Source organism: Xiphias gladius, chromosome 5 (genome assembly GCF_016859285.1).
Source record: "Xiphias gladius isolate SHS-SW01 ecotype Sanya breed wild chromosome 5, ASM1685928v1, whole genome shotgun sequence".
In the NCBI taxonomy this organism is placed as follows: domain Eukaryota; kingdom Metazoa; phylum Chordata; class Actinopteri; order Istiophoriformes; family Xiphiidae; genus Xiphias; species Xiphias gladius.
This window is the reverse complement of record NC_053404.1, coordinates 4406649-4432111: the sequence shown is the minus strand read 5'-3', so window position 1 is coordinate 4432111 and position 25463 is coordinate 4406649. Positions and strand designations below refer to the sequence as shown.

Sequence of the window (25463 nt, the reverse complement as noted above, 5' to 3'; positions counted from 1 at the left end):
CTTCAAGGAAGTGTGAGGTGATGCACAGCAGGGGAGTGTCAGTAACAATCAGGCAGCAGAATGCAGTTTTAGGGGTTGTACTTGTGTAAAACACAGTTCTGTTTTGGGCTAATTTTGGGCTTTTACAAAGTGATGGCTGTTTGACCAGGCCATTCTCCAAAGTTTGCAAAAGTATTTGGTGAATGATATGTTGCCACAAAGTAATGCATGCAAATACATTATTCTATCAGGAAAACTGCAGCTGTAGCAGTACTAATAAAGATCATGTTTGGGAGCAATAATTCAGTGTGAGGGCGCCTTTTTCTTGATAATTCTTGATTGGCCAATTTGACTGACAATTTTAAATAAATCTTTAAAAAACATAAAGGTATAAATTCTAAGGTTTTTTTATATATATATATTTTTTTATATATATTTTTTATTTTCTATGATGGCAGTGATTGTTTGTAGTTCTAAATTAATGTGCCAGTTTTATACTGTAGTTGAGGAAAGAATCAGTTATGCTTAGCTAGAGAGCTTGGAGCCAGGGTTATTTCTGTAACCAACATTAAAAAAGGATAAATACTTTCTCAATGGGAGCAACGCCATTACTATTGTTAAATGTAAAACTCATGGGGTATTATCTTTTAAGCAGCGGTAAAAGTTGGAATCCAAAATAGAACAGTCAGTATAAATCAGAAATTAGCTGGTGAATGATTCCTTTTGCGGCCAAAATGTCCCTGTCCTTAACAAAACTGAAAAACTAATTTTGGAAATCTTAACAAAATATCACAATTATTCAAGCAAAAATCTTTTGATGGGAATTATATGAATTACACAATAAATGCATAAACAAAACCATCACATTAAGGTCAATGACACATTTGCTTTTAATAAAAGGTCAGTGCTTACTGATTTAGAGCCTAAACAGATCTCATTAATAAGCTTAAATCAAAACTGAACTTATGCTCCTCATGGCTGCAGCCTGATACCACAGAACTCTAATTATCCTCATCATCATTAAAACACATTAAAAAAAGCCATAACATTGCATTAGGTGACCCATTGCTTCATTGCTATAAATATGGTAAGTGTAGCTCACCTCTCTAAATGGTATGAATTTGGAAATACATAAGGAATGATGAAAGATATCAAGAATATGGTTCTTTCATATATTTTTTTCGAATTAGTTTTTGATACCTTTTGGACGGCAGAGGACTATGGCATGGATGGATAAGCTGTAACAAAGTTTGGCTAAACAGATAACTAGTAGGAACAATACATTGTTACTTTGGTCATTTCAGTTGATAATAAAAAGATAATATATTGCTTCAATCAAATATCATGGTTATAACCCAATGACTGTAATCTATTTGCCTGCATGTCTGTCTACCCATACAGCATGTCTGATACATTATGTGGTCAATGGGTTCACAGGAGATCTGAGTTTGCCTATTTCCTTCAATCCATCCATCAATCTATTTCAAAGAGCTCCTGATGATGGCTACGAGTTTGGACACCATTAAAAGGCAGCTTGTCACCACAGTTGGACAGTATATCTCCACCAAAGTGCCAACCATCTCAATCACTGTAGAGTCACCTCAGCTAAAGTGTGCTCCACTCCCCAAACTGTCTGTCTGTCCACAAATCCCTGATTCCCCCATCACCATATCATAGTCACTGTCTGTCACTTTTTTCACATCACACCTGTAGACAGACAGACAGACAGACAGTTAGGTAGACATACTGGCAGGTGGGTAGACATGCTCGAGGCGGGTGTAGTCTAACTGCCTCTGTGTATCACATCTGTCATGGTTTTTCCCAACTTTTCCCCCTGTCTTATTGCCTCTTGAAGTACAAAACTGACAGTCCCATGGGGACAACATAGACAGAGACACAGAGACACAGAGACACAGACGCACACACACACAGTCCACCAAATAGATGACCTCACACTGTATGACTGGTTGGCTGGCGAAGACAGAAACACACACACATACAAAGTGTTATATAATCCCACCGGATGACAGACGTACTGTGCATAATAAACCGCACAGGCCGCTACAAGGGCACACAGACAAGACAAAAGCTATGGCTTTTAAAGGGCTGAAGGTCACCTTTAAATGGCTTCATTGATTCAGGGCAAAAGAGACAGGAAACCACTGTGCATTTCACAAAAATTTCAAATTTTCTCCAACTTCAATGATGTAAGTATAAATGAAATGTGTACAGAAGGGGACATATACTGTAGCTTGGGTCAGTTACATTCATCAGTTAATATCCTCATTTTCCATGTGTTGCATCAGTACCATGTTTTTTGCCATTAGACAAGACGAAGAGTCTATGGCCATTCTAGAAGCTTTGTAATTAGATTTGCAGGTGCTTAGTCATGAACCAAATTGGAATTTAGACTTGATGATGACGCTGCAAAAGTCAGGGGACCACCAAAATCATTAGGATTCATCTTCTGGGGGCCATGAATGTCACTACTACTACTACTACACTACTACAACCAAACTGACACAGCCATCTCTAAAGCCACACTGCTAGCATGACTAAAAAGCAACAGCATGTGTGATGTGTCTATTAACGGGGGAGAAACAAGTAGTAACTTTACAGTTTCTCCTGAGTTACTCAAAGCTCCAGTGGATGGGTTTAATTGTTGCTGTTTGAGACTGTAAGTGGTTTCACCATTCATGCTTTATCGGATGCTGATGCTTCAGTTGATAAACTCAGTTTGTGGTGTTTCCAGTCTTTTTTTTGGTAAAGAGATTTTCAGCTTCAGAGTTAACAGTAACATCACATCTGTTTTGTGTCACACTTTAAGTAGCTGAATCCCATTTGGCAGTATGTCATCCACTGTATGGCCAAGCAAGGGTTTAAGTAGCCAAAGTATCATCACGCCAACAACATCTTAGTACCCTGTTCCCGTTTTTCCAACAATTATTGTTGTTCAAGGGTTGCGACTATTCAGCTGTCATTTTGTGTGCTGAAGTTTCTCCGAGGCAGTGCTTATCTCTACTGTCTTTGAAAACAAACTGAAAACAACCAAAACAATAGCATGTGATGTTTTAAAAGACTGTTATAATAAAGGTTCATAATAGCTTCATAAACTGAAGAAGAAATTCCTTTGCTGTGGCCTGAATACAGACTGGCCTTTTTCTGTTTCCTAATTCACCTCCTGTAAGGCAGGAATAGAAAGAAGAAGTGATGATCACAGTTGTGTGGGGGTGGGGCACGGAGGTGTTGGAGAGATGGATGATGGAGCGAGACAGACAGTCTTTAGTGATGTCTATTTATAGCTCAGTCGCATCTCCTTAGCAGCCCTCCACCCCATCCTCACTAAATATCCATTGTTTCCTTAGTACCCCCTCTCTCCAGTAGTCGCCAAAGCAACTGCCTCCTGTTGCTATGGTAACTGGCTCCTCATCAATGTGCCAGCACTAGCCATGTGGGGGGTTGGGGGAAATGGTTTGGGGCATGTTTTGGTGGGGATGGCGGGGGGATCGTCTGAAGAATCGAGGACTTATGGAGGGAGGTTGGATGAAGGCAGTGAATACCAACAGTTTGTGCGTGCGTGTGTTTGTGCTTGTTCGCACACGTTTGTGAAGAGGGGGGGGTTATTAACATACTACAAACCCCAGTGACGGTATTCCACTACGCTAATCTACTCTTCCTTGCGCCACATGTCAAAGAATTCACTTTAGTCAGTGACATCTTTGTATTAATCACACCCAGCAGGCAAGAAGGCAGTGCCTTAGAAATCAGTCTGATGATGGAGATGAATGAAGGATGACGATCAGGGAGATCTGTACTCCACAAGATGATGGACAAATATATCAAAGAAAAAGACACATGCATATATAGTACATAGACGTGCAGACGAGTGCTGGATATCGGCACTAATTACCTGATTCGATTTGAGTACGATTCATATGCATCATTATGCATATTTTGAAAAACAAATGTTATCCCATACAACTATGCATGGACTATCAGTGGATGTTTCAAGTGCAGACATCCACTTTAAAGATAACTTTGAGGACAGACCAGGCAGAAACTGAAAGTCTGTTCACTAATTCATCTGCACTGTTTGTGATGACAAGACATCATTCTGATATCTGCAGACAGCTGTTAGCTAGTGTTAGCTCCCCGGCAGGGACAGACTGAAAAAATGCAGAAGCCACACACTGTTCACTCGACTGCCACGGCCTCACATCTCAAAATAATATCTCTTTAACAAACACAAACAGGGCTCAGATCAGTCTGCGGAGTCTTTTTTCAGCCTATCCCTCTTTTATGTGCGATTTCTAGATTCGCTATGAGATACATTTAAAAACCTAAACCGATATTTTCTCTCCTAATATTTACATTTGGTGACACAATTATTATTGAAGTATGAAAATTATAATATCCTCCACATCCCTGCTGGTTGCTGCAGTATGCATGCAGGTATGCATACATCAAATTCGACCTGGGTCAGTATATATATATACGTAGTTGCTGATTTTTCTGACTATCAACATATTGATTAATTCAGCAATAGTTTCAGCTCTACAGGTGCTGAAACTATTAGTCAAGTTTCTATTAGTCATTTTTCTTAGTGGTTGTGATGCTGGCTGCAGAATTTCTAAAATACTAGGTCAACTTTGCTACCACATTTAATTTGTTTGAGATACAGCAGGAGAATCCAAACTGAACAAATTCTGTCTATAATTGAATGAAATAGTCAAGTAAACATCTTACATGTGCGCAAACCAAATTTTTATTCATGTTCTTATGTGTCACAGCAACAAATAACTTAAGGAAAACATCTGGGAGACACCAAATTTTTGGTAAAAAATGTGGATGTGAGAACATGAGTAAAAAAAGGTATGTGGATATCACTTAAGTCAATCATCTCACATCCTGTCTGTATTTCCATCTAAACATTACACCATACCACCCCCCCCCCCCAGTTTATCCAACTGCTATTCATTGTCATCAAATGTTGCATTGCTTGATGATGAAGAAAAATTAAAAAAAAAAAAAAAACATAAAGAGAGGAAATAGAGAAAGTGTCTCATTCATTTTTATTAACTGATGACATAGTAACCAGCAGCTCTACTATTCCCTATGAAGCGGCAGCAACTGCCTGATTCAGTTCATCATTCATAATGAATGAATCTGGTGCCCTTAGCTAATAGAGCCAGATTTGCTTCACGCACTGATGTCTCTGTTATGGACAGAAAAACACAAAACCTCAGACCCTGTCTGCGTTTACAACATTTGCCACCACCACCACGAAAGGTCTATTACACATAAGCTGTAAACACATGGAAAGAAATTTACATCCAACCAAAGTTTTATACTCCTTCTTCCAGAACCCTCATTTTCCCAGAGGGCATTGCAGTCTGTCGGCCATGATAGACAGAGCAGCAGCACAGAGCGATCAACCTGGCTCCTAAAACTAATGGCTGACATGAAAGAGATCCGCGCTGAGTGAGATGGAATGAATCAACAGAACAAAGAACGTCTGGGAAAATGGAAAGCCTGACATTCATATCTGTTACTGCTACTTTTAGATGCCATGGCTGAAATTTTATCTTAGGTTTATTCATACAGCCAGTTTCAAGAATGCGATGAAAACTAATAAATCAATTGCGCATTCGTGTTATTTAGATAATGGTAGAGGGCAGTGAGAAATCTGGATATAGAAAAGTAGAGCACAGAAAATATCTAAAATGGTATCCTGGTATAATAAGAGAATTAGCAATACAAAGATTAAAAATGTCACCTGAAGAAAAAAAAAAAGAATTAAAATGTTTCATGTTTTTTCACATCATAACATGCTCGTGTATTCTAAGGTTTGTACTGGCACAGGTACATTACAAAATAAAGGTCAGAAAGTAATTTGGCTTAGATTATTATTTCTTGAATTAATATGACTAAAAGTCTGCAGCCATGCTAACAGGCTGTACTTAGGTATGGTAGTGCTTTGAGCTAAATACTAACATCTGCATGCTAACATGCACACAATGACAATGTTAATACGCTAGTGTCTAGCAGGTTATGTTTACCATTTAATTTTTTGATGATTACATCCACAATGCAAAACGTTTCCCTTTTTTGAAGATTTACTCTCTGTGTGTGCACACTCTACATCATACAGGTGCCACGCTCTTTTGACACAATTCCAGCTTTTATGTTAACATAATATTCACACTGACATACAAAAACATCATTTGTGATCTATATTGATTCATAATCGTAGAAGACAACAATCGTGATTTATATGTGAGTCACCCCAATTAGTTCTGCAGGTATTCAGTCATAAACATATGTACTGGACAAACTTCTTCCTTTCGGGAACATAAATGTTTGTACCAAATTTCATGGCAATGCATCCAACAGTGTCAAGACATTTTACCCTGAAACAAAAATGTCCTGCTTGTAGGGTTAGATTAAAAATCAGAGCATCACCATTGTCCATCTTCAGGGGACCACAAATGCCTATGCCAAATTTTACGGCAATCCATCCAATATTTGTGGAGATGCTGAACTCTGGACCAAAGTTGTTAACCAACCCACCGTTTAATATTGTCACCCGTAGAGGGTTGCCACAAGCATGGTTAAAAACAGGGAAACATCATAGGTTTTGTTTTTCACAGATTATATGATGATTAGACACAGAGGGAGTACATAACAAAATACGGGTCAGAAAATATTTGCCTGGATTTCCAAAAAAGATTATTTCATATCCATGGCTTATTTACAAATTTGTAAGCTAAGATACCAATTAATTTCAAACAAAAGGTTTGTCTTAGCCTGCAGTTCCTGTGGTTTGGTGTCACTGGGAAGTCAATTCTATATTAAGCCTCCGGTAGCATTTCATTTCCATTTCCAGTCTGGATTAGTCAACCTGTGTCTCAGCCAGACACTCATCTGGCAGTTGCAGGTTGGGGGGAAAAAAAAAAAAAAAGACCCTTCAGCACCAGGCACTTTACCATCACTCCATCCTGCTTGCTCTTCTCCAGGCTGCTGGAAGATTATTCTCATATCATTCACAAGTCAGTCTCTGCCACACCTACAGTATTTCACTCTCCTCCTCCACCTATTAAGATGCACCTTTCAATTTCTATTGAACGGTGCATTCTATTCGATTGAAATTGTGAAAGGGTCTTAAATCAAAATATCAAAAAAATATTAAAATAAGTTGACACACACACACACGCCTGTAATTTGAACTTTGCATAGCTCAGTGTAGAATGTGTGCAGCTTGATTGTCTGGTACTTAGCTCATACTGTTCTTTGAAGGCCCTAAGTCTGAACATTTTTTATCTGTCTCCCTCCTCTCTCTCCATCCCTGTCACTTGCTGCCGGGTGGTTTAGAATATCTTTGTATTTGACAGACTGGCACAGAAATGCACCAATGTCTGTCTTGTTTACTTGTTTTGCATAAGTAAAAAGCTGAAAATGGAAGCTTTGCTGTTTTGACTGCTTCCCACTGAGGTTTGTGCAGCGGAATCACTTACACCAACCCTATACCACAATATGTTTCATGCCTGCTCTATCTGTTCCTACATTTTGCTACCCTGTTTGCGTTCATGTTTGTTTCCTCAGACTTCCATCATAAAAGCCAAGCTTGACCTCAGCATCTACAGTTTTTTCTACATTACTGTCATGACAACAAAAAATGACAGCACTGTCTGCAACATACAGAACCAACTACCTCAAGTTCATTACTGCTATTAGAAATAGTTACAAATATCATTTTACTCAACTTAATTTACAGAGCACTTTAAACAGTTGATTCCATATGCTGCACAGTGCAAAGAGGTGTCAAAATAAAGAGAGGGCAAGGACAAGCAAAAATAAAACAAAAGGACAAGGAAAACTAAAATAAAATCGTATGTTTAAAGCATCAAGACATCAGAAGAAAATGTAGAAGCAGGTTGGGTTAGGCATAGTTAACAGTCTTCTATGTTGACGGCAACAACAGAGTGAGAAAAACTGAAAAGCAATTCTGTAGTTTGGGGCAGCTTTTGAGAATGCCCTGTTATCATAGCACTGAGACCTGAATCTGGGGATTAGATTTGACTACCTGATTTGTTTGTCAACCCTCAAAGCTGATTCTAGTAGAATTTCAAGATTTTTTGCATGTGACTTGACAAAAGGAGACAATGTGCCTAGAAGAAGAGTAAATTGGGAGGTTAAATGCTGCAGTCCAAATAATATAACTTTTTCTAAACTCATTAAGCAGGAAAGTTAGCCATTGATCATATAAAATATTATTATATGAAATAATGGCACAGTAGAGTTGTTTTTCATGTCCATTTCATTGTTTTGTGTACATATGTATCAAACAGAAACTGTACCATCGGCAAGTGCGTCGTCAGGGTATTGTCTCATTAACTCCAGTATCTGTTGCTGTTAACTGATCCTCAGTCTCTATAGGAACCCCACTTCCCCATTGTTTAACTTCCTCTCGTCCCTCCCCCAAAGAGAACTTCATGTGTCTGTATTTGACCGGAAACTTGAAAATACCAATTTGACCTTTATCAACACTTTACATAGAAAGCAGTACATTCTGAAACCTCCATTAACTAGCTGTTTCATGACATAACCAGCAAACCTCTGTGTGACTGCTTCACGGCAAAAAAATCAGGTTAAAGAAGTGAATTACTCAACTGACAAATTAGGATGTCGTAAAAGGCTCCATTATCATATGAAGACTTTCAACATTCAGGAATGTTGAAGGTCTTCATATGATAATGGAGCCTTTCACAACATATGAAGACTTTCAACATTATCATATGAAAAGTTTCAACATTCCTGAATTGTTTAAAGCTTTGTGCTTATAACCCCCCAAACAAAACTGTTTTTCAGACACGGTTCTATCAATCTGAGGTGCTGTGTGGACCCTTCTTCTGGCTGCTGAGGCATAAATGGCAATCTGCCACAATGCTACCTGCTCCCCTGCCTGTCTAATAGTCTGTCTGAGAGTCTTGCATCCTTTTAAAGCAGTAAAAGCTGCGGGTGTAATGTAAAGATTGCAGACTTTTCTAGTGGATACATCCAATCTCAAAAATGACAGATTGAGTTTTTATGGCTGAAATTCACATTAATGGAAAAACAAAATATGTATGATAAGATAGTCACTTAAGTTCAGCATATAATAGTAACCTATTATATAAGAGCTGTATTGTAAAGATGGATGCCACGTGTAAGAAAAAACAAAAAAAACAACATTAACTGTCTCAGTAAGGTGTAGGTTCACTATGAGCCTCCAGCACAGATTCAGTGCTCCTTCTCATGGATTCTGTTAGTCTGAACTCTACTGCAGGGTTGAACTCCTTTCTTCCAAAAGATATTCACTAATTTGGCGTTTTGTTTTTTTTAATAGTAACAAGTCCTTGTACCTAAACTACAAAAGAATTGTCAGTGCCTTTTAAACCATCCAATGAAACCTTTCAAAAAAAAAAAAAACGAAAGATTCATATAGGTGTTCTCTGATCTGTATCCTCTACGGTTCAAGTTTAGACAGCTAAAACTAATGAAGCAAAGCCTACAAGCTAGGTCAGTCAGTCAACTCGAATTTGGTTCTACTCTCATGTGACCTAGAGTACTTTCACAACAAAATATACCCAACGCACCCTTTGCATTATGGCAGTGTACTTAAGCCATCAGTATTTTGCTCACTAATTTGTTGCCAGCCCCAATTCCACGCCAGCATCCACCCGTAGGTGCTGAGTCTACATTTCCATGGGGGGTAAACTTATAATCGCCATTCCTACTCCCTGTTTTGCTGAACTAGCTGTTATCTGTTGGGGACTGACGAGGTCACAGTTCTGATGTAAATATCAATATTGTACATAGTCTACATTCACATAATCATCCATTCCCTGTGAGTTGAATGCCTGAACTTGGTTAGGATTAGGCAAAAATAGTTTGTACACCCAACCATCTACCCTCACTTTCTCCCTGTGACGTTTCGTCGTGGTAGAACAACATCACGCTGCTTCCACATTTGCTCCTGAGAGACAGTGGACATTATTCACAAAATCAAATGACACTTGATGCTTGTCATACATCGTTTTAAGGACATTTAAGGACATTTTTTTTTGATGGTGGACAATGCTGTCTATCAGGTCGCTCAAAAATCTCCCACAGGTGTTCAATTGGGTTGAGAGCTGGTGACTGAAGGCTAGTTATGTGTGCGAATAGTCTGCTAAACGATTAAATGTTGCCAGGCTAGTCGGCACCAGAATCACTGGTTGGTTAAACTAATTATCAGCATTTTATTAAAGTAGACCAGTAACACCAGTTAACTGTTGCGTCTAAGATGTCATGCAGCTGCCTGCCTCGGGGCTACTGCCCCAACAGACAGCTGCCCCCTTCTCCCCGTGCTAATGCCCAGATGTTGTAAACCAGCAAGGTGGAAAGTGGGACAGAAGACATCTCCTAGAAACAGTGTGGTTAGGCAATATTTTGATCTAGAAAATGAAAATAAGGTTGTATTGCAGGCTTTGTCAGAATAAACTAGCATCTAACCACTCAACTGAAGCAATGTGTAATCACATTAAACACAGGCATGTGGATGTTAATCTCCAAGGAAAGAAGGCTGGCGGTGCTAGCACTGCTAATGTTAGCCACGTTTGGCAAACCAAAATGACATTGTTTACCCACAGATGATGTGATCCCTTTTAATTCCAAATGAAACTGTCCTCATTTCTGACAGTTTTCTGAGTATTTTCTTACTTTTAGACTGTTCAACTAGTCTAAATTTAAATTACAGTTTAATCAACAGAGAAATCAGTCATTAGAAACATCCCTATTGAAGGCCATACTGTAGCATTCACATTATATTGCTCCATACTAGTCAGAAAGCCCTCTTATATCTGCATTTGTTATGTTTCCCTACTCTTTCATTCAGGTTATTCCTTTCAGTTGTCACCCTCTCAAATTCAACCTGTCTTTGCACTTATGCATCTAGACAAGGGCCTCTATGAACAGCTAGGCAAACATATAAATAGCTTGCTATATTTCTTTAAAATTGCTGGTAATGGACTTTTCCCCAGTGCTCCTAAATCAAATTTTAAGCACTCAAAAATCACATCATGATTCTATGTTGTCGATGGCATGAAAAGGTATATTTAAGGGGATTTGAGCATATCTCAGATTATGTCTCATTTCTTTGCTACAGTATTGGGAACAGATGAATGCATATAAGGTTTCTGCCTATATACACATCTATTTACCTATTCATATGCATGTCTCACACTGTTTCCGTCCATTCTTTTTTTATCTGCCTTTCTATCTACAAGGGTGTCTTAAGTTGATGTCTTACCTGTTTGAATTTTTATGTATGCCTGTCCACCTCTCTGTCTCTCTCTGCATCCATAAATCTGTTCCTGCCTAAACCTTCCTGCCACTCTATTTGTTCATCGCTTTGCTTTCCTGTTGATCTTCTTCCATGCCTCTGCCTGTCTTCTGTTTTTTTGGTCACTCCCTTGACTTAAGTATGTCTGTTCTTGTTATTCTGTTTTCTTAAATTCTCTGAGTCTGTCTGAAGCCTGCCTGCCTGGGGAATGGCTAGGGGTCTTATGTTGTCAGATACTTTCATCTAAGAATCTATTTACATATATTTTTCTGTTTAACAAGTGCTGAATCTGCAAAACAGACTCTCTTTAACACTCTAACACATGCAGCATTCACATGCCAAATACAGAATATGCCTTAGCTACATGTAACTTACTGAAGGAACCTGTCTGTATTGTAATATAGGGTAAAAACATTTATGAGGTTCAATGTGTCTGTGCTGACACACTAAAACATTGTTCCCCACATGCAAAAAGTATATTACAATGCTAGGACCAAAGGGCACATACGTACAACCAAGCTTCAGCACGGATGATACCATTGCATTTTAAAATATGTGACTGATTTGAGGAAAAATGTACTTTTTTTTCTCATGCCCTGCAAAGCTGACATTTTGGAATTACTTTGGCAGGACACTGAAAACACACTATGCAGTACAGACTTACTTGTTAACTAACCAGCTGCCTAAGCAAAACTTAGATGATAAAGTTGTTCTGCTACTTTGGAAATCAGGTCAACTTCTTTTTACAGAGGAAAAGATTTAGAAGAGTACAAACGAGATTAATTATATGGGTACAGTCTATACAGACCAATGGTACTTTTCATTCATTTATTTATTTATTTATTTTATAAAGCTTTGGAATAATTAAAATTCTGATATAGGGGGGCTCGTATCGCAAATGTCAGAAATAATAATAAGCAATAGAGTGCAACAGAAAAGGGGTAATGATGAGCTGTTGTTCTTTACTGCAAGCAAAGAACTGTGGTGATGGTTGACGTTGGCTCCCTTCAGAAAGAGTTTCAGCACCATGGATAGAGACTCAATTTTCTCTTAAGGAGCAAATCCACGGTTTTCAAAGGGCAGCTTCACCAATTTTAAATCATAAAGGTCAGTTTAACAGTCATGGGGAAGTATTCAGCCTGTCAAAACAGTTTAACAAAGTGTTATGTGGCCCTGGAGACTGATGATGTCACCAGGGTTACCCCAGTGATACAGCACAGGTGTCCATTTGGTGTATAAGAAAACAAGAAGGAAAAAAACATTTTCTCAATGGCTAATTTGCATAAGACTGGTGCTTAAAAATATCAGGATTTGCAATTGCTTTTGAGTAAAAAAATGAGTATTGTGGAAACAAAAATTAGTCTTGGGGTGGCTTATGTGAAAGATGTTGTTCACCATTGTTTTTACACAATGGAAGTGCACCATTTGAGAAAGCCATTTTCAATACCCTTTCATCCAAACTGGAAAAAAAAGGCTTATCTGAGACGGAATCAGGAAAATACTAACAAATTGGTCTTTAGATATGGTATGGACCACCTGCTAGCCAATCAGTGAAGTGGATCATTGATGTTGGTGTCTATTTCTCTTAGATGCAAAAAGCCGACAGCCTTTGATTGAAAAAACCTGTTACCCATGTTTCACGGGCATACATAAGTGTAAACCACACTTAAATAGCTTACCTTCTTTCAAAAAAAAAATCCCTATGGTGTATACTGCATATTCAGAGGTTTCCACTGACTGAGCTGATACAATGTCCCTTTTAAAATGTCAATATCAGAATTTAGTAACTCTAAAGCACAGCCCACACAGCTGACTTGGGGCCATATCTGTATGCGTTGTAAATCTGTTTCTGAAGTACATAATCTGAAAAAATAACCCAGAGTGACTCACACTCTTGTCCTACGGTTAGCTGTTGGCTGTTACAGTGGCACCAACAAGGCAAAATTCCAACACATCCCCCCCAAAGCTGTCAAAAGGCATTAGCTCATCCTATGTCAGGGATGGGGCCATACTGTACAAATGTCACTTATGGACTACCATCTAACAACCTCAGCCCAAATGAAAGGAGCCTAAACAACAGTGAAAAGCAGTATGCGGTAAAAATAGACCGCTGACACAGTATATTCTCGCCTGCCTGCCTTTTGAGGATTTGTGTTTGTCCTCAAATAGCTTGATGACTCAGTCGTGTACTGTACTGTACAACAGTAAGCCACAACATCAAAACACTCTTGCATGGCAGGTAGCATACAGTGGGTTTACCTGCAAGAGTGGTGAGACTGAATCAAAACAGTGAAGTTTTGGGCTGTAAAACCAAAACAATGAGCTGAAAGAAGCTAAAACACTACGTAGATCTGAGGTGAACAGCAGAGTCAGGCAATAATTCTCTGTGTGTTCATCACAACAGGTGACTCCTTTAACATGACAACCGTTAATATGAAAATATTGATTACTGCAGCTTTAAGTCTATTTCATGCAATGGTGTCTTTGCCTTTGAAAACAGAGTATTTATGTGTACATTTCTGTTTTTGAACATATGGACGTGATGTATGTATATTTAAAAAGATGTGTAGATGTTTGTTGTGTACAGTCAGAAAGAACCACTTTGTATTCTGAATTATCTATAATTAGTCTAGCCGGTAGGTAATAAGGTAGTAAGAAAATACAAATTATACAAAAATACACAAATTGGAACTTTACATATTTCCTTCAATTAGTGGCTTGCTGGCTGTTTCTATGTTAAACCGACAAATGAGGATACAGAGGATCTACCACCACACTGTCGCACGCTGGTATGTTTCCTAACTTTTGTCATGGTCCACATCTTTTGCCCTGAGTTTTTCTGTCAAGGCTTTTTTCTTAATGATCCTCTGCACTTCCTTCTGTCTTTTTCCTCTGTGTTTAAACATAATCCTCCCTAAGGTTTACATTCTTCTCCATCTCCAGCTAGGCTTCTCCGTTTCATTTTAATCTTGTATATATCTCTCTGTAACATCACAACACGGGTTTAAAAATTGTCTTTATCCATTCTCTCTCAGCATTCTTTTCACCTCTGCATATCCCTACATCAGTCCCACAAGTCATCCGCAGCATCCTCTCTTCTCCCTTTATCTTTTGTCTCTCTTTCCTGTGGTACATGAACCAAATTTTTTTTTTTATCCCTGCCACCCTCTTTTATATCTTTATGTTTCCCTCAAAATTATTTGATAGCCTTTTTTTCCATGTGTGTACCACCCTCTTCCTCATTGTACTGTACTCCCCTTTCTGTAACCTTCCAAAGTATCTCCTCTTGTGTTTTTATTGTGTTCCACATGCCTTCTTATCTTTTGTACAAGGCTCAAATACCACTGTTGGTGACAAAGACTTACCCCTGGACACTGACAATAGGTCTCATTACACAAAGGGAAAACAGAGCCAGCTGTATTCAGCATTCTGTGTTGTTCTTTTTTTTTTCTCTTATATGTATTCATATTCACACAAGCACACATATATGCACCAAAAACACGTGCAAAAAATAGTGCATACACTTCATGGAAATCTGATGCAGAATAGTTAATACTGCCATGTGTGTTGCGTGGCGGTGGTGCCTATTTTGCTGCAACATGCACAGAAACATGCACTGATAGCAAATACACACATTCATGGAGAACCACATGCCACGCACACACAAAACATATCCACATTCACACAAGACATAACCAATCTGTCTATGACAGAAATAAAAATTCAACCCAACAAGTGTAAAACTAACATGCTACTCAGATGTTTCATCAACACAGCTGCAATATATTTTTATCTATGTGACTTGTAGGTGGCAAAAATACTAAGCCCTTTTGTTCTTGTGGAAGGATGTGGGGGAGCATTGATTAAAGCTGCTTAATAGCCAGGTTCAACACTCTGCTGTTCCTGTGGTGATTTCAAGGCTGGCCCTGTCCTCATTACAGCCTTCAGTGGGAGGCAGAGACAGGAGGTTTTGAAAGGAAGGACAAGGAAATGAATCCTCTGGAACTCTGCATCTCCTCAAATCACAGCAGTACACACAAAACACTTCAGATCCTCTGGAAAAGGCCAAACACACCCACTTACGCAGAGACACAAACATGCACTTGCAAGCATGGACATACACATGTGCACAAATGCCAAAATGCACTTAGATATACACTAAAATAGCCACATGGATGCATCAACATACATGAAGCATAAGTGTCAACATATTCCATTTTTAGCTTCCATGTCTGGCTGCTGTAAACATTATTATATCCCAGTCTGCTGAAAACTTTTCTCCAACACTTCTACATATTCTTTTTAAAACAACAGCTGGACAGGAAGCCGATCAACAGCTCCATTTTGAATCTCTCTTTTGAATCTTATAACTCTGACTTACATCAGTCAACAAAAAAATGACTCAAACTGTTCTATTTTTAACTGCTCATCTCTAGCTGGCATGAACATTATTATTCCCCAGTCTGATGAAATCTCTTTTTAATGAGTCACACTGCTACAAATCTATTCTCTAAACAAGTGCTTGACAGAAAAACAACCAAAACCTTTCATTTGGTTTATAGTACAATTTTACAGCTCTGTCTGATTTACATCAGGTAATACTATATATTTCCCCAGCAAGGCCTCCAGCTCCTGGGGGGTCCCAAGGCATCCCCAGATGGGATATGTAATCCCCCTAGCATGTTCTGGCTATGCCCCTAGGTCTCCTCCCTATGAACGGTGCATTGAAAAACCCTAGAAGCAATCAGGTTGCATCCATATCATATGTCATATGTCTCATTTTTGGATGAAAATTCTAACCCGAACTCTGAGTTCCTAGCTGAGGGCAAGCCCCCTGCCAAGGAAGCTTCTTTGGCTTTGGATACACCTGTATCCGTAATCTCATTCTTTCAGTCAGTACCCAAAGCTCATGATGTTAGGTAAGGGTTCGAAACACAAGTGTCACAACAGAAGTGGAGAATAATGCTCTACAGCGTGTCACAAGTTATAGCCTGATGAAGCCAAAAGAACATCAACTGCAAATAGTAGAGATGCCACCATGTTGTCACCCAAAAGACACTCCAGACCTCTGCTGTGCCTTGATATCCTAACTATAAAAATCATGACCAGGAGACGTATTAGATGGCACCCTTGCTGGAATCCAGCTTATACTGAATGTGCTTGATTTAATGCTCAGAATTACAAGAAAGTTCTTGTTATGATTGTACAGAGAATGAAATGCTTGCAGCAAAAGCCCAAAAACCCTTATATACTCTGGCAGCACTTCATTTCTGTTCTTAGCAACAGCCACCTTGTTGCTGAATTGTGTAGTCAAGAAGCACTCAACGGTTTCTGTCTTCCATCAGTCATTGTGTTATTTTCCCAGTGCTTAGTCTCAATAATGGTGCATGAAAAAAAAAAAAACACAACAAAGCCACAAGTAGAATTAAAATAGGACTCACCTATGGTTGAAAAGAAGCCAAGGCAGCAATCATCACAGAACATGGAAAGTAAAATCGACAAAAAAAAACAATTACCATTTGACATTTTTTAAAAGTTATTCTCAGGAGACACACCATGATCTGAACTGTTGATGCACAACAACAGTGGTGAGTTAACATGACACCAACAAAGCCTTTTCCTTCAAATGTCTTTTCTAGGGGAAGTTGTAAAGAAACAGGCAGCTAGTGAGTAAAACAGAGTTAACTGGACGCAGGAGAAAGAAGATAGAGTGACACTTCACCCCTGGATGCAAAGGAAATGGAGCATGATTACAGTGTTAACACATACACCTGGACAGAAGAGAAAAACATAAGATTGGTTTTGATATGGTGAAGATGCCTAGTGGTATCGCTAAAGAGAAAGACTTTGTGATTGGTTAGTAGTAGCACACCTGTCAAACGCAACACTGTTAAATATGAGAACATCTGAGCAGTGCATCATGAGGAATAACAGCTTAAAGTAAAGCCAATGCACAGCCCCAGTTTGTCAATACTTGAGCCCATGCGTTAGTCACTCACAAACAGACCAAATTGGACAAGCCAAAAAGCCCAAGCCAAGTTTTTAGACATATGTGTCCATGCAAGAGACAATACAAAAGGGTCTAATTATCCATAATAATAACCCCTAAGGAATAAAAGGCACCCAAGCAATCAATCCTGCCCAAAAAATCATATTTGAAATCAATTTCAAATATCTGAACTAATTAAGTTGGATGGAAACATCATGCATGACAATAAACGATTGGTCTTTTTCTTTTAGTTACTCTATATTTAACCTCTATTTTGTCCAGGGTTGTCTGCAACCAACCTTCGACGGTGGGGGCAAGTGGAGGGACCACAGCTGGTTCTTCCATGGTATCAGCAAAGCTGGGAAAGAAGGGCTTAGCTGCAGGGTTAAGACCAGATCCTGGAACTCCCAGAGGGGTGGCCGATGGAGGGGAAGAGGGGCTGATGACAGGGGCTGCCTGTGGAGGGAACTTCTTAGCTCCTGGAGAGGTGGGACTCTTTACAGAGGATGAAGAAGATGAAGAACGAGACTTCTTGGATTGTTTCTGGGACGATTTGTCATCTTTGTGCTCTTTCGGTTGGAATTCCTGCGCTGTGGTTTTGGGGGAGCGGAGAGGTGCTGGGCTTGGGGTGTCAAAAGACAAACCTAAGAGTAAAGGATGACCTGAACTGCTCATGTCACTGAAGTCAAAAAGCTCGCTGTTGCTGCTAATGTGTGAGTCGTTCAGGAGCCATGAAGCATCTGAAGGGGAAAGAGGTGGAGCTGAGGCCAACACCTCACCTTTCGGTGAAAGGGTGGGGCTTGGCTGCAAGGCAGGGCTGAAAGCCGAGGTGTCTGCCTCAGGCATGCTATGCACACAAGACTCTTGGAGGGAACTGGTGTTGTCAAACATCCCACTGTCAACCATGTCGCCACCTGACGCTTCATTCTCTGGAGAGAAAGGTGGAGAAAAGGCGTGGCTGCTGTTGCCCAAGCTGGCATTTTTGGTATCCATCAGGAGATCAAAGGGTTCACCAGGGTGAGAAGCCATGGGGAAGGAACCAAGTGTTGCATTGTTGGTGGTGGAGGGCATAGTGAACGGAGCCGCTGTGGCTTTCAGCTCACTGTTCAGGACCAGTGGGCTAATGGAAGCAGTTGTTGGGGAGAATAGGTCTTGGGACAAAGGGGCAGGAGCCAGACCTTCTTCTGGGTAGACCTCCTTTTTCCAGGGGTTCTGGCTGGTGTCCAGTTCTTTGAACGAGGCTCCAAGGTTTGTCTGAGCGGAACTTCCTATATCCATTATCACCTCGTCTGTGATCTGAGATGTCATTGCAGACGAAGAAACAAATGGTTCCGGCTTCACTCCCCACTCCTCTGGAAGCTTCTTCCTGCTCTTCCCCTTCTTCCCCCGGCCTCCACTCTTCCCAAGCTGCTCCTCCCAGCCACCTTCTCCTCTATCCCGCCTTGGGCCAATCCTGTGGTAGAATCCCTCTGCTGGGGGAGTGTTTTCTCCCTGTGCTTGCATCTCTGGATGACACCTGCTCTCAAAGTTTTCATAAGATCCATCATCTTTCTGTCGCCTTTTCTTCTTCTTCTTCTGTTTTCGGTCTGATCCATCTCCTTCCCTTTCATCACCTCCCGCATAGGCGGTACTCTCTCGGCTAGGCCAGCTGTCAGGTGGGTCATCGGGGCTGGCTGCAAGATGGCCTGCATGGCGACTGATCACCGTGGACACGCTGGGGGTGAAAGGGAGGTCTGTTGGTAGGCCGTCGGCCTGGTCTGGCCAGTAGTCACCTAAGGCACCTTGTTGTGGGTGAAGAGGGGAGAGTTTAAAGTTGGGGGAAATGGATATGTGCAAATGAATTGGTTGCCTTAGTTTAACTCAAACAAAAAAATAACTGAGAAACTTCTGAATATATGACAAAGAGGCAAACATTCTTAATCAAAAACAACAAAAAAAGATTCTAACATTGAACGTACATGAATATTCACTGGAAAGGATTTTTTTTAAAAGTTCTATAATTAGAAGTTTTATTGCTATTTTAATTCAATGAGATGATGGAAAGGCTGAAAAGATGACAACATGGATCAGACACAGCAGAGAGGCTTCGGGAGGGATTCAATCTAAGGCCAGAAAGGGTGGATGTTATTTGACAAAGCCGAGCCTAAATCACCACACCCTTTGTGGATATCAATTGTAGGAGTGCCTTTTCGCTTTCATTAATATGTTGCCCTTTAGTAAAACAAATAGAAAATGTGTGCATTTTTCATAATCGCAAAACAGGACTAAATAAAAGTCCTTTTGAAAATCCAACCCAGGTCTTAAAATTCCTTCTGTGTCAATACTGATACACAGACAAACATGCACTCTTATGCTGGTAAGCATTAAATTAAATTATATAAAGAAGTGGTACTTTTGGGTGGCTGAGTCACTGCAGCCACGGGGTGTAGTATGCTGAAACTATTGGGCAGCAAAAGAGCTCTGTTTAAAATCAAAACAGATTTAGAGTCAGGTGTATGAGCGTGTGAATGTGTGTGCAGACACAAGTAAGGTCACATAATACATATGCAGTGTCTAACATCTACACATAACAAGGATACAGAGACAGACAGACAAAAACAGAAAGACTGCTTAATGGTCCCATAGAAAGAAGGGCAATTACAGGCAGCAATGCTGTAACTAAAACTGCCCTGTTTTGGTTTTCGGACATTGTATAATAAAGCTTAGGTCAGATGGGCAATTATGGTGAATGGCAGTTGTCAGGTTGAATTCATTATAGATGGAAGGCAATAAAGGGAAGAGGAATGTGAGGTAGATGAGGGGAAACAAGAGTAGAGGTAAAACTGCCCACTGAGGAAGGGCTGGTCTTATACTTTGGCCCAGTTTGTTTCTAGTTTTCAGTTATATATATGCACACAAACAGACACACACACACAAACAGACACACACACACACACACACACACACACACACACACACACACACACACACACACACACACACACACACACACAGCTGAAGTGGAGCAGCTGTCAGGCCCCATACAGTACAGTGGCTCTCAAATGGGCCATATTTCATATTAACAAACCCATGACAGAACTCTGCTCACTATACTGTATATGCAGTAAGTGGGAAGGCAGAAAAAGACATAAGGAAAAAATTACTTAAATGTTGTGTCGCGCAATCTCATTAGGCTAGGAAAGGATCAAATAACAGCAATCCCACTGCATGTGCATATGCTGTTGTTGCTGTCTTATTTCAACAGTAGAACAATTATGAATTATAAAACAGCAGCTATTTTCATACGACACTTTGATCAAATGCTATTAGACACTGGAATAAAACTAAGGCTTGTTCTCGGGGGTGTCTGAATCAAGTTGATAAAAACAAATAGCTCTTACTTAAGAAATAAATTGTCTGAATAACAAATTTTCTTTAATGGCTTTCCAAATACAAAATAAACAATTTGCTTTACATCGGGATGTCATTCAGTCTCATGACAGGGTCCCTCCGGGTTTTGATGGATCTGCGCTCTGAATCTTGATTTAGGGAAAGGGAGGTTGGTGGCTGCCGCAATGTTGAGTCACCATGTGTTTCCTAGTAGTTTATACATATACCAGTAGAGAGATTATGCACACACACACACACACACACACACACACACACACACACACACACACACACACACACACACACACACACACACACACACACAAAGTCTTACAATCAGTTTAAGGGTTTCAGTGAGTGGTTAAAGAGCAACAGTAGTCTCCATTTTCTGTGCCTTCATCACTTGTTACAAATTGATTGAAGATTTTGTGAATGAATCATCTCAGATGGAGATGATTCCTTCACAAAATCTCCTCTCTGCAGGGCTTTATAGAACCATACATTCTCAAATAGTGGCTGGCACCTTTGTTTAGCTTAATGGCAAGCCTTTATTTGGAACAGACTTTTATTGTAGACAAGACTTGATTCCTAATTAATTCCCCATGTTCCCTTGTTAATGCAAACTTAACACGTCCATGTTTACATGGAATTCATTAATTCAGGATAAAATACACTTCCACAGCCATCAGTACAACAACAAAATAATGTTATACTCACTACTCTGCCTCTCTGAGTATCTGTTTTTCTGACAAAGAGTTTCGAAGCAGAAGTTTTCATCTTATTATTGTTTCCAGTCGCATCCACTTTGTTACCATCCGTGAAACTCAATACTTCATCTGCAAATGCTTCAAGTTAAAAGTAGGGATGCACTGATCAGATACACCAGATTGGTACTGGGACCAACACTGACCTTATTCAATGCATCAGGTATCTTCTGTGATGTGACTGATCATAAATACAGTTTCTTTGTAAAAGTCTTGAAATTTGAATTACTTATATGCTGTGAGCTATACAGATTTTAAATCTGAAAAAAAAAAGCATTCGTTTTAGGATTGTAATCGATACTGGCAGATATGTTGAGATGAGGCATCAGAATAAGTTTCAGGAAAAAGAAGTCAGATTGATGCATCCCTAATTAAAAGTCCTTCAGTGGCTCAATAGGTGCAATTCCTGTCTTCCCAGGTAGACTTTTAAATTGAAAAATCTGTATGAATAGCATTTGTGGTATTAATGAAAATGTACCGTATACTGAATTTGCCCTGGGAGCCATTATAGATTTGGTAATTCCAAATCCCACTCAATGTGTTTCACACAGCAACTGGCTTTTATTTGTTTGGGCCAGCTACTATTATTTGAGTCTTGATCATTTTTTGAATACCAGCTTTTATGTCAGAATTTGTGCTATATCATGAGATTGTTTTCTGCAGGAAGTGTACTTTAAGAAGACCTGAAGAAATCAGTACCTGCTGGCTATTAGATGACAACATCAACTGCCAAACACCTATAAAGCTTAAGTTTTAGGATCTCCGAGAATGGGAATGGGACCTATATTATTGGACATTTTTGCACAGTTAATGATTATGCGGTGCAAAGCAAAGTCTACCAGCTGTGTATAACAGCTGTTTACCAAATGAAGATATAACACCTCTGATATTTTTCGCCTTTTTTTTTTAATACGTAGGCACGAGGGGGTCCTGCCCCCTGCTGTGTAGCAGTGAACCATGGGGGCTCAGCTGCTGTGATGCTTTGTTAATGGTTCCACTGGCCACACGGGATGTTAGCATCGCTCTACCAGGTGACACAAGCCACAGCATGGTGACAACTACAACTTCACACTCTGTAGGAACGGACATGAATTGAGCTGAAGAGGAGCCCATGGGGGGGGGGGCACTCATGGGTAAGGAGCTGGTGAAGAGAGAGTAGACAGTGAGAGACAAAGACAACCTCAAGAGCTACAGACTAACTTTTTACATTGGTTGCACTGGTGTGCCTAACTTTTTCATTTAGGTGCACCAGCACATAATTTGGGTACACCCCAAATTCTCACTAACTTATTGCACTGGTTGCAATAAATGCAAAGGGTAATGTTGGCGATGGAAATTAAAAACAACATTCTTCGCGAAAGGCACATATTTTGGCCTTTTTGAATGTTATAGGCTCCTGCTCTGGCTCGGAGTGAGATGAGGCCATTTCTGCCGAAGATGTGTGGTTGCAATTAGGCATTTTACCAGGGGCAGGGGAAACAGGTGGTGGAGCGGTTACCTCCGCCGACGATGTTGGGTCTAACGGGCACCGCACTCTGAATAGTTCTCTTCATTTTGAACTACTGGTATGTTTAAGGCTGTGATGGTGTTTGAGGAGGAGTACAGGGCGTGTTTTCACCCATAAACACATGCCTTATTTTTTTTTCCCCATCCGCATTCAGCAAAGAAGAATATCAGGGTCAGAGCCAATTAGAGGCAGAGTAGGGGCAGGTCTTCGCAGAATGTGGATGGGAAAAAAATAACACTACACATGTACACACACAGAGACACAATGTCAGGTGCACCAGTGCGACCAATGAAAATGTGTAGTCGTACTTCACAGATTTTTGGTTGCATGTGCGAAATGTCTGAAATGGTCTCACTCTGGAGCCATGGTCTCTCTCTGTACATACACACAGATCCACACACAAACTCAACACATGCATAGAGTATACAGTATGACTGGTAGTCGTGGCATGATGGCACACCCTATTCATATCAGCATCAAATGTGCATTGACCTTGAGCTGGATGACTAAATCACATCGGAGCTGGAGTGAGTATAGGGAGGAAGCTATAGAACAGCAAAGACAGACAGCTGATCTGCATACTGCACCCCTCTTTGGAACGAGTCAGCAGTGCAGCACAGTCATATAACTACATGATCCTGGACATTATAATATACAGTACACATTTTTGAGCTGTTAGAAAAGCAGGGGGTGAACAAAGTAATGTAAGCACTTCATGATTCAAGGATTCTAAAGTTTAAGTACCACTGCAAACATTGCCCTAAAATTGGATCATTATAATTTAAATGGATACTAGTAGCATTTGTCAACAACTAAAAGTGGTCTGGAAATCAGCACTTAGATATATAAATTTTCAATGCAACAAGGAACAACTCAATTAAATGTGAGGTAAAACTCTGACTGTGGAGAAGAATCAGTCAAAAACACATAAATTATTTAATATGTCAAGCAGCAATATTACAGTATGCCAAAAAAGTGCACCATTTAAGCTTTAGCATTAAATATATCAGAATTTAAAGATACCATCACATTTTAGTGTGGACTGGACCAGCTGGGAAAGTCTAGCTAGAAAAGGCAAGTAATGCTCTCTCCTCATCACATTTGGTCAGATGCCCCTGAGCAAGGCATATAATATCCATTTGCTCTACTGAATTGTAATTACGTGCAGTAGCAGACTGGTTGCATTGGATAGCTACCAGGGTTGAATATGTATACAAATTCACGCTAGGAAGCAAAGCATTGCTGAAGAAGAGCAGTTTTCTTTGAACTAGATACATGTCTGTGGCGTGTAAAATAATCTGCATGTGACTTACCTGCGGACAGTTCTACAGGGCTGCGAGGAACCTGAGGTTCGGGCAGCATGGGACTGTGCTCTTTAGGGGTGCCTAACCCTGCTGGGGGTGTAGGATGCTGGGGCTCCGCTATAATTGGGGGTCTCTCTACTTGGAGGAGTGCAGTTCCCACCTCCACATTGACACCCATCCCTCCAGGTTGGGAGAAACCTAAGGGACAAAGGCAGACAAACAGATAAATAGGGTCAGTGTCGGAGACTCTCTTAGCATTGATGCTACTGTTGTTAAAGATGTACCAAGAATAATGAAAGGTAGTCTATTTAATGCATGGGTAATCTTGTATGGGTAATCTTCCCATTTAATGGAGGGTAGCCTACTGACATAATGTAATAGTCGTACCGACCTATAGGGAACATATCTTGTTCCTATTTGCCTGCAAAAGAACACAGGTAATGAGGGAAGTAAAAAGGCAGTGGGTAGACAAGGATATTTTAGGTATTGGTTTATGCATCACAGCAAGGAAAAATCAAGGTATTGTAATGTGCAATGACAAAGCAGAGACAGAGCAACAGAAAAACAGGAATGGATGACTCAAACAAAACAACATATACAATCTGGACGCTGTCGCGCATTACAACTGAGTGAGTGTATACTATATGGTCTGAATATGCACAGTATGTGCGAGAGAAACTAGCAGAGCCTGGTTGTTATTATGAATGTCTATGTATGTCTACAATGTGTGTGTGTGTGTCTGTGTTGTCTGAATCCACATGAATGAGTGAGATTAGTCAAGATTGTGTGTTCATGAGAGCATGGTGTGTAAGCTAAATTGCTGGAAATTGGGCCACAGAGTCATTTTGAGGGCATTCGTGTCAACTGTATGTGTATTTTTCTAAGAATGTGGGTCTGTGAGCGAGAGAAAGAAAAAGTGTGTGTGTGTGTGTGTGTGTGTGTGTGTTCAAGCCTGGAGCAGTGATTCGGTGGCCCAGCAACGACAGGTCTCATTAAGGCAACAGTGAGAGCTGAGTATGCAGAGGTTGGCAAAGTGAAAGGCATAACTCAGCCTCATAGCTCATAGTGTGTGTGTGTGTGTGTGTGTGTGTGTGTGTGTGTGTGTGTCTATGTGTGTGTGCGTGTGTCACTCTGTACAGCACCAGCAGATACATAGTCAGTGACAGCAACAGCTCCGCATAAAACTAAC

At 40.1% G+C, this 25463-nt stretch overlaps 1 protein-coding gene across 8 annotated transcripts in view; it reads right to left on the bottom strand.

The window, feature by feature from the left end:
• Positions 1 to 25463, bottom strand: part of LOC120789773 (microtubule-associated protein 4) — a 122068-nt gene that overhangs the window by 38212 nt on the left and 58393 nt on the right. For 7 of the 8 annotated variants that reach the window (XM_040126761.1, XM_040126763.1, XM_040126766.1 and 4 more), the window contains 2 exons: positions 24284 to 24472; positions 17630 to 19111 (listed from right to left, as the gene is read on the bottom strand). In XM_040126761.1, the coding sequence (XP_039982695.1) occupies positions 17630 to 19111; positions 24284 to 24472 (1671 nt within the window). The remainder of the gene's footprint in view (positions 1 to 17629; positions 19112 to 24283; positions 24473 to 25463) is intronic. The other variant, XM_040126768.1, reaches the window with a different exon arrangement.